An 18,840-nucleotide genomic window follows, 5' to 3' on the forward strand; every position below is an offset into this window, starting at 1 on the left:
GTACATAGGGCTTGTGACGTGTCTTGGGGTAAGTTTTTATGGGTACTGAGCTCAAAAATGCTCCCAAAAATAGTGGCGACCCATCCATATGGCAGCTGGGTAAGGGCTGCAGCTCAGCTGGGGGAGGCTAAGAGTAGAATGAGCAGATAGGGCTTGTGGGCTGTAGCTGTTACCCAGCTGCCATATGGATGAGCCACCACTATTATTGGTCGAATTTTTGAGCTCAGCACTCATAAATACCTACCCCTGGACACGTCACAAGCCCTATGTACTTATTCTACTTTCGGCCGCTCCCAGCTGAGCTGCCGCCGTAACCCAGCTGCCACAAGGATGGGTCACCAATATTTTTGGTAACATTTTGAGCTCAGCTCTCATAAAAACCTACCCTAAGACACATCACAAGCTCTATCTACTCATTCTACTCTTGGCCGCTCCTAGCTGAGCTGTTGCTGTTACTCAGCTGCCATATATGGATTGGTCGCCACTATTTTTAGTAGCATATTTGAGCTCAACACCCATAAAAACCTACCCCAAGACACGTCACAAGCTCTATCTACTCATTATACTCTTGGTGGCGCGCAGCTGAGCTGCAGCTGTTACCCAGCTGCAATGTGGATGGGTCGCCACTATTTTTGGTACCATTTTTGAGCTCAGCACCCATGAAAACCTACCCCTAGACACATCACAAGCCTTATCTACTCATTCTACTCTTAGCCACTCGCAGCTGGGCTGCAGCCGTTACCCAGCTGCCATATGGATGGGCTGCCTTTATTTGTGGTACCATTTTTGAGCTCAGCACCCATAAAAACCTACCTCTAGACAAGTCACAAGCCATATCTAATCATTCTACTCTTAGCCACTCGCAGCTAAGCAGCAGCTATTACTTAACTGCCATAGGGATTGGTCGAAAATATTTTGAAAAGCATTTTTGAGTTCAGCACCCATAAAAACCTAATCCTGGACACGTCACATGCCTCATGTACTCATTCTACTCTTGGCCTATCTCGTCTGAGCTGCGGCCCTTACCCAGCTGAGCTGCGTCCATTACCCAGCTGCCATGTGGTTGGGCCTCCACTATTTTTGTTAGCATTTTTTAGCTCAGCACCTATAAAAACCTACCTCTAGACATGTCACAAGCCCTATCTACTCATTCTACTCTTGGCCGCTCGCAGCTGAGCTGCAGCTGTTACCCAGCTGCCATATGGATTGGCCGTCACTATTTTTAGTAGCATTTTTGAGCTCAGCACCCATAGAAACCTACCCCTAGACATGTCACAAGCCCTATCTACCCTTTATACTCTTGGCGGCTCCCAGCCGTTTTCAGCCGGTTCTAGCCGTTTAGCAGCTGGTACTAAAAATTTTAAAAAATGGTTATTGTTATTATTTAACATGAATTAAACCAGAAATATGTTTTAAAAAGTTGATTCCTACGTAATTAATGATGAATTTGCCCTAAAAATAGGCCAAAAACGGCTAAACGGCTGAGCTGCCAGCCGCCAGCCGTTACTTTTCCAACTTTTTGTTCGATTTAGGGAAAATAGACCTATCAAGGATTACTCATGCAAAATTTCAGATCGAAATTCGAATTCTAAGTGCCATTTGCTCACTGATTACGAGATGGTTGCATTAAAAACCCCCCCCCTTATATGCCATATAAATGCAGTTTAACGAATTAACCAGGAAAAAATATGCGATTCACTAAATTAAGTTCAAATGCATTTTGTTAAACTACCCCTTGAATCAAAATTATATACCTAATCGTGCAAAGTAGCTTAAAACCTTCTGGGACAAATACTTCGCTTTCTTGAAAACAATTACCTATTATTGTTTATAATACACACAAAATTATTGATCCAGTTGTAAATTATTATAACAGTCTCAAATAAGTTTATATATTCTTTCAATAAGGATCTATTTATTAGCTGTTTACAGTAATCAATGTAAAATTTTGATATCTACAAAAAGTTTGACCTCAAACACTGTAAAATATGGATAGTTAAATGGAAGATAAATAAGATTTTCTCCGCCCCCCCCCCCCCCCCCAAAGATAAAAAAATGTATAGATGAAAATATTATGTATCTTTTGAATGTGGCATGGAACAAAATCGGAAAAAACTGGATTTATTTTCCATTAACCTATTCTTATATCTATGCAATGCATTGAACAATAATCAATAATCATTTTACAGTGTTTTTGTGTAATTCTCAGGGATCTTAGGGGATAAGACAATAGGTTTTAAAAATATGATGGTTAACAAAACCATCACTTCTCCAAATCAAAATCCAATTTCTCAACCCTTACTGGTGATTCTAGGCTTGTCAATGCAGGGATAAGACAATATTATGAAATATTTTCGTTACCTAGGTAATTTAAACTTTTTCACAAACTTGAATATTATTGAAAGCTTATTGCTGCTTTTTTGTTGATAAAATTTTTTTATAAATAGTATGTCAAAAGGGGTGAATATTTAATTATCATTACAGAGGAAAGTAGGTGGGCAATTTACACTTTTTATGCCAATTTTTTGTTATTTTTAACCTAGGTCGAAAGAGAGAGGAAAAAGATAATAGAGTTTAAACCATTAAATAAAAATGGAATTAAAAAATTGATTTTGACAGGCACTATTAAAAATCCCCACTTTCCCCTTTATTTATGTATGTATGAAATATAATCTTAATCTTAAAGATTATACTTAATAAACATCATAAATTATCTTTAGTTAAAAGGCTTCTTTTATTTCTTTTAAAATTGGAAGATTTTTTGACCAGTTAATGATAAATTAATCTAACTCCAAAGCTTATGTGTAAAATCATGTTTTTGAAAGCTTTCAAAGAATTATATGGGTAAAAAAATCTGTAGATTTTTAAAGATGTTTAAATTATGTAAAAGGTCACAAAAAGTTTGACAAAAAAATGAATAACATGCTCAATTGATTTCAAGGTAATTAGCTAAATTTTCATCTATGAAAATTGAATTATTAAGGATATATTCATTAAAGGGTGATTAACTTTAAGAAAAAAGTCAGGGAGAAAGTAAAAGTAAGTGAATGCATTAGATGATTATTTTTTAATATATTTGTTTGATTTTAAATAGTGTTGAACGCCTATTAAAAAATATAAAAGTTGACGAACAGACGGGGACATTAAAAATTATAGAGTAACTTTGCTGTGGAAAGATGGGGGGGGGGGCGGTTTGATGAGTAAAAGAAATTAAATTAAAATGATAAATATTTCACATTTTCTTATCATTATTTCAGCATTGTTTTGGCCAGTTGTAATGTAAAATAAATGATGTGCTTTTCACTAGTTGCTTCGCCCTTAGCATCTAAGGGTGGGCGGCGAAAATAAAAATAAAAACAGTTTAAACCACCTTTAAATAATCATAAAGCTTCCTAAAACGTACAATCAATTCACTTCAGACAAAAAATGGTTCTACTTTATATTATAGGAAATTAGGTATTACATGTTTCAGAAACTTTTCTTAGCTGGAAAGATACTTAACCTATTACTCCCTGCTAATGAGAGAGAGAGAGAGTTAGGGGATAAAAGATAAGATTATTAAATCATAAGGCAAGGCAACAAGGTCAATTATGATCATAAGTAGCACAGCATTAACAATACAGCAATATTTGTATTGAGAAAACGTACTGAGCACTTAATACCTAGAGAATATTTTTTTTGACAAAAATGTATTAGAACTTACATGATATTTTAACCATAATGGAATGTTGTGTGTGATGGACGTTTAGACTCTAGTTAAAGAAAAACTTCGCTCTAGAAATAGATAGATAAACGTTTTTCAATATTATTTGAAAACTCTAAATGAAAATTGTTTTCCTTCGGAAGTGAAAAAATAAACAAACTTGTTGGAAAATGAAAGAGAGTTTTAATTATTGCTTTTTTGGGGAAGAATTTAAAACAAATATTTAAATTACTGAGATTGGCTCATTAACATTGTTAATATTTTTAGCTTGCTTTTGTGTTATAAAATGCTTAGTTTCACTAAGGGAATAGTTGCTTTCGTAAAATTCCGTAAAGTTAGACTTAAGAAGCGCATTTGACTGGAAGCTTTTTCATAATTTTACGGAATATTGTAACAGCTACTATTCCCTTTATCATATACTAAAGGTTGGGGGTATTCCACCCCCAACAAAATAGCTTGAAACCACTGCAGGACCAGTATCTATATGCCTTGAGCACAACCTTGCCGAGATCTTAAGCACAGACGGACGGACGACCTAACATTGTTCTAATTTGTATTTTTTGTAGATTTTTTGTTCTCTATTTTCTTTTCCCAACTGTCTACTATAATCATTCTCTATCTTTTTTCTTAGTTTTTATTGTATTTTTTTATATGCACTTAGGCGTCCCAGTTGAGATGTTAATGAAGGTATTTAAAAAGAAATTTTGCCTAGGTATACTTCATTTGCCAAAAATGCCTGATAAATTCCATTAATAAACAGGGATAATTACATTATTATATACCTAGGGAATTTTAAAATCCTTATAATAAAGTAACAGTTCTTCTGTTTGTTTGTACCAAAGGATCTCGCGAACCGCTAAACCGATATGGTTCTTCTTTACAGGGTAGCTTCTCAGAGGTCCTGGAAAGGTTTATTACTATTTTTGGGGAAGGTACAACCCTCCTCCCAAGAGAAATCGCCCCTAGAAAAAAATTCTCCACCCCCCAAAAAAAATTATTCTTAAAAAACTAAAATTTCAAGATTTGGGGGGTGTTCGACTACTCTCTCTCCCCAGTACTATAATTAACAACTGAAAAATGCTTAAAATCACTTGCTCTCGTTCGTACAAATTCCCATCAAGATAGATTGTATAACACATACACTTTATATAAATTGAATAGATATGCAATGTTTTGAAAACTTTGCTAATAGGGAGAGAAATTTAGACAAATAAAATAGATTCATCATTTCCTTGTTTTCAGTGTTAGCTATAATACTTCTTTTTATTTTGCATACTTATCATAATTTTAGTTTCTCTATTTAAATTCATAGCTTATTATAAAGAAATAATATACTTACATTATACATATGTAGATATGTTTATGTTAGTCTAAAAATCCTCTAATTTTGAAAATTAAAGTTTATGAAAAGTTTGATATTGATGATTATAAAACAAATGAATGAGATTAATTCTATGGTTCTGAATTTACACTAGAATAACAAGGACATTTGTGTCAGTATGTAGCTCGGTAGTAACAAGTTTTCTTATTCAAAGTTTTGTTTTTACGAATTTTGTAGGATTTAAAATATCTCATTATCTATCTCTGAGATAAAATGGATGAAATCTTGCGGTGATAATAATGAATTTCATATTTACAGACCCAGCAAGGAATAGGTCTTGTGGGAACAGGGAAAATATTAGACATAACATTCATTTTAGATGTACCATAATTTTAACTTTAGATAGAAAAATAAAAACACAAATGAATAAAAATTATACTCCCCCCCCCCCTTGTCTAACGTTTAAAATAAAACAAATTTTTTCTTCAAAATGTTAGCTTGCTTTAATTTTTAACTTTTATTTTCATGATTTATATTTGTTTCAAATTATCCTTTATATAAAAGTTACAGGTTGTCTGTATGTTTGTGTGTACTTGTCTGCAATAAAAGATCTCGTTAAATGCCGCGCTGGATCAAGTGGCTCTCCTTTACAGTGAAGCTTCTCATAGGTCATTGAAGGTTTATAACTATTTATTTTAGGGTAGGTTATACCCGGGTAACTTTACCCAGTTAACAGAAATCACTCATGAAACAAAATTCTCGCCCCCACTTTTTAAAACTAAAATTTAAGTGGAGATTCGACCTCCTCCCAATCCCTTATGTGCCTCTAGAGGCAACTAGGGGCGTAACCGCTAGTTCTAATATATTTCTATTATAAATTTCCAATAAGGAAGCAAAAAGAAATGAAAATTGTAAATGGAATTCATTTGACTGGAAAATCCTTAGACAACGCAAATATTACTTTTTACAAATAAGAAAATTTTATTATAATCCTATAATTATAAATAAGTAAATAAGTGTGTGTAAATATTAAAGTCCTATAAGATCTTGCAAACAGCTGTACCATTTGTTCAGAGAGAAGTTCAGTTTTGGTCCAGGGTTGGTGTTAGGCTATTTTAGGGACTTTAAAAAAATATTTTGTTTGTTTAAATTCGATAAGCTTGATATTGTTGATATTTAAATTCTTAAAATCAAACATTGATATTTTAATATTCGGCTTCTTTTTAGAAACTAATTTTGATAAAATATGCCAAAAAGCTTTCACAGTTAAGATAAGGAATAAAATATAAAAGTCAGACAGTATTTAGTATTAAGCTAGGTTTCTATCAGTTAGCTTTCACAACTGTAGGGACAATCAAATAATTTGAAATTAACACATTATTTAACTAACAATTTTATTAATGTTTTAATTTCTGCTTTGTAGGGTATGTAAATCTTTGAGTGAAATGTTTCTACCTGCTATTGTAATCTCACTACCTGAAGAATGCCCTTTAAATTAAATGTTCCAATCTGAAAGCTAAAACATACATTAAATCAACCGTTTTTAGAAAGCTTAATAAAACTTTATTTAGTCAATCTACCTATTCCAACTTGCCTGGTCATTCCAAATTATTTTCGTACAAAAAAAACTAGGATCAATAAACAAAATACACACACACACACAAACTAGAAATTCATGGATAAGTAAAAATAGATTTAGTTAGTAAGATGTGTATCTTATTTTATGTTATTACATCTTTTCCTAGCAGCCTCTAGTGAACGAAGTAGAGGGTGGAGGGGATTCCACACCTTACACCATTTATAATTTTCGTTTGAAAAAAAACAGTAGGTAAATTTTTTAGGGGAGGTCATTTTTTAGGATCGATTTCTCTTAGGAAAATTGTGGTACCCTCCCTAAAAATAGCTATAAACCTTCCCTTAACCTATGAGCTACATTGTAAAGTTTGCAAGATCCTTTGGTACAGACAGCCACACGGATATCTTGTTATTTTCTTATATTTTATTTGTACTTATTTCCCTGACTGAAAAACACAAACTTTGATAAAAAGTTGAAAAAGAAAATAGTTTTCTAAATTAGTTGTGTGTATGTTTTTGACCTTATTTTAGGGAAGTTTTCCTATTTTATTCTAATACTAGCGGCTACGCCTCCTAGAGGCCTCTATGGGCACTTGAGGAGGAAAGAGTCAAATTCAATAACCCATTTTTTTTATTTTAGATTTAAAAAGAAAAAATTTTTTTTTTGGATGGATTGGCGTTATTTTTTTTCTAGGGAGGATTTCTCTTGGGAGGATGGTGGTACCCTTCCCCAAAATATATTTAAACCTTCCCAGGAATAATAAGAAGCTACCCTGTAAAGGAGAACCTAATCAGTTCAGCGGTTATCGAGATCCTTCAGTACAAACAGACAGACAAACAAACAGACATACAGACAAACATCCTGTTACTTTATTATAAGGATAATATAGTTTTATTAAAATGATTGTTAATTTTGTTGGTACAGTTTGAAGATTCCTTGGCTGATGGGAAGTATTTACTCTGGAACTCAAAATATCTGCTCTCTCAGGTTATATTAGATAGATAGGTGGATAGTAAATATTTATATTAGGATATCTATCTATAGATACATAGATAGAAAGATAGATAATAGATTTTAAAAAAAGAAATGAAAAAAATTTACGATTATTTACATTGATTCTACTTTTTAGAGAAGCCTTTTCTTAGTTTATAGTTGTAGAGAAAGATATGCCCCGCCTCCCCCCTCCATTCAAAACAAAATAATAAAATATAGAGAGACAGAAAGACAGATAGATGACAGATAAAATGTCAATTATCCAATACTTAGAATGAAAAGACAGACTTGGAAAAAGATGTCTAACTTAACCAAGGACTATTATACCCATTAATAGCGCAGTTTGCAGTATTAGTATTAGTTAGTTATTATGATAACAGTGAACTTTTACACAGTAATGAGCCTTAGAAAATATGTATAATCACTTATTTTGTATAGGCCTACGAACAGATGGATGGAAGTTCGAATATAACATACTTATAGAGTTGCTACGCTACTATTAAGAGTTTAAACTACTTGAGATTTGTAATTTAGACAAGGATGGCAACAACACTAAAAGCAAAGCTATTTCTTATTACGTTTCTAACTTGAATTACACAACTTGTTATATCATAGTTTGGTTATTGGTAATATCACAAAAAAATTAAATTTAAACAATTATTTTATAGTAAATAAGAATGCCGTTTCCCTCAAAGTGCTTAGTCGAGCACAGAACTAACTCCCTCCATAATTTTAAAGAAAAATATAACAATAAGAGAACGTGGTTAGTTTTCTTGTGTTATTGTTCTACTTTAGGTTAGGTTAAAATAAGTACATGTTGCCCCGCAGGGTATTGAGCTACGTAGGTGTTACGATGTTAGGGATATAAAACTCATCCCCCCCCCCCTCTTACTTTTTTTTTTGAATAAGGGGATTCTCTTCCCGTTAGTCATTTTGAGGGAAAGCAACACTAAAAAAGGTGACAAACTCGCCTAAATTATAGAAGAGCTTTGCTCTAAGTAAAGAGGGGGAAATCTTTTATCTCTATTTAATTAGAAACCTATTGTAATACAAAATATATTCTTGTCTTTTACAAGTTTAAACCAGGGAGTTAGGGGATAGGTTTATAAAAGAAAAATTATTTTTGTCTTTATATATACATACAGCTCAAATTTCCAAGATTTATCAATCCATATATCTATCCCTATTTTTATTTTGTTGTACCTAACAGTTTTTGTTTTTTAAATCTCTTACTTTTGTAATGAATTTAAAACAGTACCTAGTACCTAATGAAAAATTAAATAAATATTTTAAACACATTAAATTACACTGTTTAAATAGACTAAGATGGCCAACTTTATTTCTGAGAGAAACAATATCCATGTACGATTTTTGAGGAAAGGGGTTGGAGAAAGAAAATAAGACTAGTTTTAAAAATTAAACTTAACACAATTTTTAATTATATAAAGTAGTGAGGTTTAAATTTTTTTAATGTTTCACAGTGATCTTAGTATGGTTTTAGGCTACACTCTTGCCTCTGCATTGCGTTTGCCTGTATACTGGGCACTTACTATTATTACTAGTGTTAAAGGGGTGTTACCCTTTTAAATTAAAATTATCCCCACCCCCCTTAACGGGTATATAATAAACTATTTTATCCTCTCCTTTACTTTTCACAATGCTATTTCCTTTTTGTTGGTTGGTAAAATTTAGTTGAAATAGTTTCAAGTATGGTAAAGAAAAATTCTTGGGTTAAAAAAGGATTCTTGAAACAAGTATTAGAACATAACAGAGGAGAATTTAATATTAAACAAAGGAGTTTGAAAGCATAGAATAAGGAATTATACTTTATTTTTGACATTGAAAAGGAGAACCATGGCGGTTCAGCGGTTAGCGTGATCAACCAACAAACAGACAGACAATACTGTTACTTTATTATAAGGATTAGAATATCTAATTATCTATGGACGTAATTGTCCATATTTTAGAATTATATTTTATCCTAGAAAATAGTTGAAAACTTGTTACACCCCTCTTTACCTATCTTAGTTTAATACAACTTTTCTTTTAAATAGTTGTTTCGTATAGCAATAGTGTTTGTATAAAAAAGTAAAAGTAAACCTTGATACGTAGATGTAAGAGAAAAAATTACGTTACTTTATTTCCGCTTTGGAAACATTAATTGGGGGAAGTTATGGCTGTAGATTAACTGAAGTACCGCTGGTCTTCCCTTTTTTGTCTAAGAATCGAAGTTCGACATATCTTTCCAATAAGACTTTTAGAATTATTTTAGTACTTAAAGTAATAAAAGTTATTGTGTGAAGCTTTTGATCTCAATAGCTGCTGTACTGATTTGGTTCTCCATTTTGGGTAGGCTTCACATAGGTCCTGTGATGGTTTGATGTTATTTTATTTGCAGATTTAAGTCTTAAAATGGTTCTAAGCTATTTTTCTAGCCCCTTCCTACCATTTTTTGCTTGGGGCATATCTGCTAGTTTATTGATAATGTGTTTGGGTATCTAAAAAATCCGGTTAAGAAAGAAAACTAGAACTGTACTGTACGTACATGCAACATAATGGTACCCAAAGTTCTATAAACACATTTTCTCATTCATTTTGTTAATGCATGATTGGTTGATTCAAACTATCATTGTCAAAACTTTCAAATTTAATAATTAAATCTGTTTAAGTATTAATTTGTTATTCATCAATTGTCTAATACATTAGGATTAAAATTAAAATTAAAATGACTATAGTTTAATATTTATGAAGTAGAAGATTTGGTACTTAAAATAAACACAAAATTTTCTTTTTCAATATTTCTTTTTCTTTTTAGTGAGTGTGACTGTAAATCAATCGTAGTTGAATGCGTGTGTAACAACAAATCTACCTTTCAGGTAAATATATATCTAGTAGATTCGCTCTTAGAATAATTTATTTTTCAAACATTTGAATTTATTGTGTAGATTCTGTATTAAAAAATGAAAGGAGTCGGATGTATTTTTTTAAAACCTATAGTTCGACCAAAAGAGTTAATGCAATACGTATTAGTTGATTATATGGTGGAAAATGTGGAACTGCCGTTTTTATTTTTTTTAGCCATTTCTCTAAGTATAAAAATTGGGGCGTTATCCTCTTAGAAATTTTTTTTTTCAATTTTGAAAATTTGAGTCCCCCCCCCGACAACGACGAACAACTATTTTAAGTTAGGTTTTAACTTTTAGGCTAGGGAGCCGAGCGCTGCGGCTAGGCAGGCAAGGGGGCCGAGAACTGCGGCTAGGCAGGCAAGGGGGCCGAGCGCTGCGGCTAGGCAGGCTAGGGAGCCGAGCGCTGCGGCCAGAGTTCATCGTTCGCTGTCGCAATGTCACAATTTTTTTTTTTAAGATGTCGAAAAATACCATAAAAATCGTCGTCAGATGGCGGTCTTAGGCGGAAGTGGAGATACACCGCTGTTTCTTTAAAGCGCCGTAACAGTTTTTGATCGTGTTCCATTGTGTTTTACTTTTAGGTTTGGTCAATTCTATCCTTGTTCATTTAATTTTGTTTTGAATTATTTTCACAATAAAAAGAAGAACAATATTAGGCCAAAAATATAATAAATCACACAAATAAATGCTTATTAGGCTAATACAACTGTTATGGAATTCAACCCAATAATATTTGATTTATGTACAAATAAATAAACAAGAAATAAAGAACAAGAATAATGCTGTTAACAGCAGCAAAGTATTTTGCAATATTTATAGAATTTTATTCATTTGCAATCCACTCCCTCATTTTCTATTTTTTAAACTGAAATAGTTTGAAATAATTAAAACTAAATGAATTTTTGTTTTTAGGACACTTAATTTATTTTGACTTAATGAGTAGTAAAACGAGATAGTTAATTTCAGCTGTCATCAATAAGTTTATTTTTGCAATTTTTTCAAAAATATAGCACATATTTTCCTTTTTATTTTTTTTAATTCATTGACTTTTAAACATATGTTTTATTTTATTTAATAATTTTTTAAAATAATCTTTAAATTGCAGCTACTATTTATTTTAAACCAGACGTTTTAAGTTGAAAATCTCATCAAAAATAGTAAGATTTCTTTTTTATATCTAACCAAAAAACTGTCAAATGACGTTTCTTTGATTTTGGTGTAAACCTTTTTGTAGAATGATATCGGTAATATCCCCCAAACCTCGAATTAAATCCCCCCCCCCCCCACCACCAACCACATAATTACATATGAAAAAAAGACTTGAATTCAATAAGATTTAGTTAAAGTGTAGAAGTTATAGTAAAGCCTCACACAATAAGCAATAAAGATGAAATATATAAATATAAAAGTTGAAGAAGGGGGAGGGAGGGGCGGTGATGATCAAAAGTATACTTTGAGGATTTGCCTGTTACTCTTGTTTGACACATAGCGTGGGGGTAAAATTGAAAATAAAAGAAGGTTTTGCGTTACGCTGCAAAAATAAGAATTCTAGTGAAAACTGCCTGTCCCTAATATCAAATTAGACAAGAAAGTATTTCTTCATAGAAGATAAATATTGAAAACTATAAAAATGCTGTAAGGTAGAAACTTAATCACAAACAAGTTTTCATATATTTTCTACAGGACTCTTCCATTTAAGAGTGAAAAACTGCCTAAGGAAGTTAAAACTTTTGATATGTAGGTTTTTTATAGTCCATTCTTTCTCTCTTTCTCGACAAAAGACTTGACATTACAGACTCATGAAAAACAAGTTTACATTTATTGTTTGTTTATGGAATTAAAAAATTGGAGATGATCAATGGCAGTTAAAAGTTAGTGAATTTAAGTATTATAGAACACACAGAAGTGTATACAAAATCTTCATGTCCTGTTATTTTGAAGGTTTGATTACAGACGTCCACCTACGAGCTATTCTTTCTACAAATAAAGACATTATATTGTTTTGACCCCCTGAGGAGGTTCACTCAAAACGGCTAGGATTTTCAACAATAGCAAAATAGTTATCATTTTGCTAAATGAAGTACGAATGTTGAATGTTGAATGTAACTAATAACTATGGACATATTAGGTTCGTTTTAAGTAATGGCTCCCAAGAGGTTGACTTCACCTAATACAATTCCATCGTTTTATGGGTGTAATCCAACCTTGGCAAATTGTACGATTCTTTAACTTGGTTAGCCATTTTCGAGATCTTTCTAAACACTCAGATTTTGTTATTTAATATTACCACCTACCATGTCTATATTGTTTTGCTATTTTGTTATCTGTATCGTAAATTTTTTTACTCAAAGAATCAAAAGTGCTAACAAAATTTAAAGTGGTTTCTAGGGTGGTATAATAATAGTATTTTAACATAAAGGTTACAAGGCTAGAAAAGGGAGTAATTGTACAGTGATTTTATGTTTTAATATAACCTTAGAACTAGCAAAGAAATAAACATAATCTAGATATTGTAGAAATCAATTAGCCCCCTTGTTTTAATATCCATTTTATTTTATTTTAACCAAAAGTTAGACCGACTTCAGAAAGAATGACATTAATCAGTAATGAAACAGTTGAATAACCTTTGTGACTTAATAAATAGAAGTTTTAAAGCTTATTACAGTATACATCTTTATGGATAGAAGAAAATAAAAGTGAATTTTGTATTATACTTTCATTAGTCAGGAAATAAAAGTGAAAAAAAATATAACATGGCGTTATATGAACAGACAAAGAAAATTATTGTATTGCTTCACTTTGATTTTTAAAAAAATATTAAGATGGCAAATGGTGGTTACTTTTTGGTCCGAATAAAATACAAATGATTTTAATTTTGTTTTTGTCGTATAAGGTTTCATTATCCAATTAAACTCTTTTTAGTTTTTCATTGTTAATTTAACCTGCCGCCATTTAGTAGTGCAGCTACTCCAATTTTCAGGCTGTCCGTTTGTCCGTTCGGTATTATAGTCTTTGGATCAGGGAAAGAAAACGTTGCGTGTTTCGTCGTATCTTCACTGTAGCTTTTCTCCGATTTCTAGCCCCTGCGGGGGGGGGGGGGGGGCTCTAACCCTGCGGAGCAATCATTAACATTAATTTAACCTAACCTAAAATAACCTATTAAAAGCTTTTTAAAAACTTTGCTTTGCTTATCCAGTCATTTCAAGTTTGGAGTTTTTGCCATGAATCTTAAGGATAAGACAACGTTTGCATTTTTTATATTTCCAATGATGATAAACAAACTTACCCCATTTACATTTATAGAATTTGTTGAAAAGATTGGACACAGTTAGTTTGAACCAACCAATTATAGTAACCAAAATTTAAAGCCAACGATCGAGATAACGCAATAATGGATTTTTGGGTGCCAGTATAAATTACATTTCCATGTTCTCTCCCTCCCTGGCATTTTCTCCTTTGATATTTTTATCCTTGTTTATTTATGAATATTTGGGGGGAAAAGAAGAAATTTTAAAATTCGTCATTTTTCCATCACTTTTAAGTTAGTATCAAAATGTCAAATATAAATTGATTTAATATTGGAGGATTTTGTGCATTTTTATCTGCTTCTGTTCTAGCTTTTGATAGATTTATTGGGTATTAATTAAGTGTTTAAAATAAATAGTTGGCAAATAGATTTTTGTTTGCTATTTTTCGATAAAATAGACAATTTTTATGATTTGAGACAAACTTATTTTTTTTTAGGGGTTGGGGTGGATAGAAACTGTTTAAGATATTAAAAACAAAAATTACATTAGCTAAGAGCAAATATAATTTGAACTTTTTTTGAGAAAATAATAAGTTTGCTTCAAATTATTCACACAAAAATCGATGGGGGAGGTAGATCGTTTTTCTGCAGTGGCAGCGGTTCCGTGTATTCAATTCACAGTTTCAAATTGTACCCCATTAAACCAACTACTATTTAACTTTATCGTTATATTATCGTTTTAAAGTCTATTTTACTTGTATTTCTTGTATTAAAAATCCGCAGAAATTCATTTTCCAAAGTTATTATGCCCTACAGATATTTAAATATGATGACATGTCTAATAATCAAAAGTCGCCGAAAAAATTGTTTATTTACTGAAGCGAAGGTATTCTATAATAAGGGTAGGTCTGTACGTCGGTCTGTCTGACGATGTCACAAACGTCTACTAACTTTCGATGGTTTGCATATTACAACATATTTTAAGCATTCTATAGCAATTCTTGACCGCACACACACACACACACACACACACACACATGTACAGACATTAACACATACACTAACGATTAAAGAAGCTTTGTCATAATGGAATTATCTCAAATTTGCTAGTTTATTTTCTTGCTGAACTTCCTTTGAACAGAATTGTCCTTGTAAAGTGTTATGTTTAATGTTAACGCCTAAAAAATATATAAACACTTTTTACAAGTACTTGATAAGCAAATTAAAGAAAAATTAACATGCTTGATGAAAAACGGCAATGTTTATTGTTTAATGCTTCGCTCCTAGTCTCTATGGGCGAAGCCCTAGGAGGGTTTTCCATAGAGTAGAGTAGTTTTTATAAGTGCTATATCTCTTGGGAGGGGTTTACCTGCAAAATTGCCACGAGCCTAATATGTTTCAAAACTATAGGACAATTAAATCTGCAAAACAGGAACTTTTGAAAATATATTGAGCAATGATCCTAATTTTAAAATAAACTTTAAAATAGTGTATGTTTAAAGAGTTGTTAGAAAATCTGTAGACACACACACACACACATACACACACTTACAAACACAAATAAAAACACATGTATGTATTTATGCTTAAGTTTAAAGACACATGCGGTGTGCATGGAAAGGAAGAATTATTCAGAAAAAAATGAAATTTTATTATCCCTACATGTAATTAATACTTAAACTTTAATATTTTTTATATGGCATTTAAAACTTTCGATAACCTTATTTTCAGTGTATATTTTTGTAAAGCATTACCATCAGAGAGGGAGGAGACACTGGGCTGTTTATTACACTAGTATCCAAAGTTTTATAATAACGTTTTCTTATTTGTTGGCTTAACAACTTTTTGTTTAGTTGGTTCGTTAGGTTGAGTGTCCAAACGTTCCATCCACCATTTGTAATCTACAAAAGGGTAATTTTGAGTATTATCTTTGGGGATTTACATCATTTTATCGGTCATTGTCTTATCCCTTTAGATCCCTGATTATCATATAGTTTTCTCGGGCACAGCTGATCCAGCTTAATCGTTTTTATATAGTCATATTATTAACCGATTGTAGAATTTTTTAGAATATTATAAAAACTAACTTAATAGAAGATGTATATTAATAATAGCTTATCGCAAAAATGAAGCTAAAGCACGGCTTTTGTAAATAATCCTTTCAAATGCTGAGTTAAGCATCAATATTTCTCAAAAACACACTCTTCTTTATCTTTACCAAAAAAGTAGGGTTAAAATTATCAACTTAGAAAAACAGACTTTTTTCCCAAAGTTTTCTAAAAAAAACTACGTCAAACGCATTCATAAGATAATATGGGACTTTACTTCCACGAAGAAAATCAGAATAGCATGGACTAATAATATCAAGCATTTTTTATGCCAAATTCAGAATTGCAAAATCACAGATCCAACCATCTTTTTAATTTTGAAATAAATTAAAGATAAGAGTTGGTGGGAGATTTCCATTTTTTATTATAGGCATAGGAGAGAGGAAAAATTACCACTATCCTACACATTTTCAATTATTTAAAAAGGGGATTTGGGGGTCAGTGAATATTTCGCATCTGATACTTATATTTTAAGATTTTTAAAGATTCTAATAGAAATATTTATTTGGCTAACAATTTAACAAAGTAGGTAATCAACTGCTACCTTAATTCTAGCTAGAAGTATCTTATTATAAATATAAAGTAGTATGAGCTTAAGATCTCAATAACTGCTAAACCGATTGGGTTCTTTATTGTAGGTAATTTTCACATAGGTCCTGTGTTGAATTTAAACTATTTTATTTTCATATCTAATTCTTGGGATGGTTTTAAGCTATTGTTTCAACCCCCTTTCTAACCTTAAAATACGGAGCACTTAGATGCTAGGTGCGAAGCCGCTATTATTTTAATTATATAAAATAAAGGTGGAAGCGATGGAACACCAGATAGAATGTCCCATAAGACTGTGTTGCAAAGTTTTACAAATCTTAACTTATCCGCAACGCACTTGGGGAGGGAATATTGATCTGCTATTTATTTGGTAATTTAACATTTTAGTAAAACTTACGTACACCATGTCGCCCCTTAATTTAACTTAAACCTTTGATTTAGAAAATAGTTCAAGACAGACTGACAGACAAAAAACATGAATTTTTTTTCTTTAAGCAAGCATTAGAGTAAAACACTAGAGGGTAAAGGGTTAATTAACTGTATTTCCCTGTTGCAATGACCTTGTGCCGACTCTCAATTGGGTCTTTGATAATCAGCCAGTGATAACGGGAATACAGCCAAATAGCAGATAACAATTTTCTAGTAGACGAAAAAGGTCATTGAAAAAGGGGGGGAGGTAGTTATCTGTATATATGTACAATGTACATCTATACTATAGATCTGTTAGTAAAACGAAAATATAATTTGTAAGTATTTTTTTCTTGTTTAAATATTTGTTTGCAATATTTACAGTTCAAATTACAGGTTTTCTAAGAAAAATATTCATATTTTTTGGTTAAAAATATTTTTCCTACAATTTTGACTGAGGAAAGTTGAAACGTATAGGATCTATATTTGGACTGAATTTTCAACTTTTCTACAATTAGAACTTTTTATTCCATGTTACTTCTGTAGCATATTGTAATGTGCTTATTTTCTTTAACATTTGCTATGCAACTTATTGACATTAGACTTACTTGTCCTTGTTGGGTTCTCTGCAATTAATATTTTAAGCTTTCCAATTCTTATAAGAGGCAGGCAGGGAATAGTCCCTTTCGTAACATCGCCCCATAAGGGGCCATTCGTCGTATTTTTAAAATGGCTTTTTTTTAGGTTATTTTAGGTTAGGTTAGGTTATATTGGGTTAGGTGATTGCCCCACAGGGTTAGGTAATTGGCCCCGCAGGGTTAGAGCCCCCCGAAGAGGCTAGAAATAGGAGAAAAGCTACTGTGAAAAATACGAAGAATCGCCCCATAAGGGCCTATACACGGCAGGCAGATAGCAATGGATATAAAATAAACCAATGATGGCCAACAAAAATATTTTGTAGAAGATTTTAAGAGGAAAACCCCTGATAATGTTAATTTTTATTCTCGTATTCATTCGAATCCGGTGGATAAGAACCGGTTCTCATCCATCCATACGAAAAAAATATGTCTAGCATCGCATTAAATCCAGCTTTCTACGAATATAAAAATGTACAATCATAAGATTAAAACTAGTTTTTTTGGCCCGTGCCTTCGGCATCTCGGGGCTAAAAAACTGGTTTTAATCTTTTAACTGTACATTCTATATCCGCGGAAAGCTGTTTATAATACGATGCGAGAAATAAATAACTATGCTTTCCTTGTCCAATACCCCTCCCCCTTCTTGCTGCCGAGAATTTCCTGCTAACTTATGGTAGATCGAGTCGATAGTAGTTGATTTCCTTTCTTTGATGAAAAGCAACATTAACATAGAGTGATAAACACAGTTTATTTGAATATGTTATTTTTATTTGATAAGCCCAATACACAGTTTAAGCTTATAAATCATCAGTTGGTTTATAAAAAGACATGATAATTTTAAAAAAATTTTTCAGGAATATTTACAATTCCGAGATGACAGAAGAAATCTTCAAGAGCTTATCCTAAAAAATTGTGACAAAATTGTTTTTCCACCCCAGGTAAGGTTTTATTTTACTGTATTACAGTTCACTGTTTTATATTGATGGCTTTTGTTGCTGCTCTACATTTGTTTGTAATTAACCTTGACTATTTTAAAAAGTAGTAAGGTTTTTCATTTGGATATGGCTTGTGCGATTAACTTACCTTACTTATATTTTAGGTTAGTTTTGGCTATTTTCATTATTATCGTAGAGCCCCTTGTGACTTGGGGCGCAGCTGATAGTTGATAAAAAGGAGACTTAACTTTGTAAATATATAAAATTCTTGTATATTTATTATTTATAAAACTAGGAAAGTATAATACTAATGGCTATCTCATGTAAATGTTATTCGTCTACTCATAAAAGGTTATTTATAAAGCGCAACTTCTGTAGAATAATAATTAGTCTGTCTATCTGTAGAATAGCCAGCCTTTTAAGACACAATTTAAACATAACTTGTTTGAATTCTTA

At 31.8% G+C, this 18,840-nt stretch overlaps 1 protein-coding gene across 1 annotated transcript in view; it reads left to right on the forward strand.

Annotated features, from left to right (window-relative positions):
- The window catches only part of LOC145319595 (uncharacterized), a 120,416-nt gene that overhangs the window by 34,187 nt on the left and 67,389 nt on the right, over positions 1–18,840 (forward strand). Inside the window, exons 2-4 of the mRNA XM_080161812.1 lie at positions 7,522–7,587; positions 10,409–10,469; positions 18,304–18,387. Of these exons, the coding sequence (XP_080017938.1) occupies positions 7,522–7,587; positions 10,409–10,469; positions 18,304–18,387 (211 nt within the window). The remainder of the gene's footprint in view (positions 1–7,521; positions 7,588–10,408; positions 10,470–18,303; positions 18,388–18,840) is intronic.

This window comes from Acartia tonsa, chromosome 5, assembly GCF_053477335.1.
Source record: "Acartia tonsa isolate MP-2025a chromosome 5, ASM5347733v1, whole genome shotgun sequence".
Lineage (NCBI taxonomy): Eukaryota > Metazoa > Arthropoda > Copepoda > Calanoida > Acartiidae > Acartia > Acartia tonsa.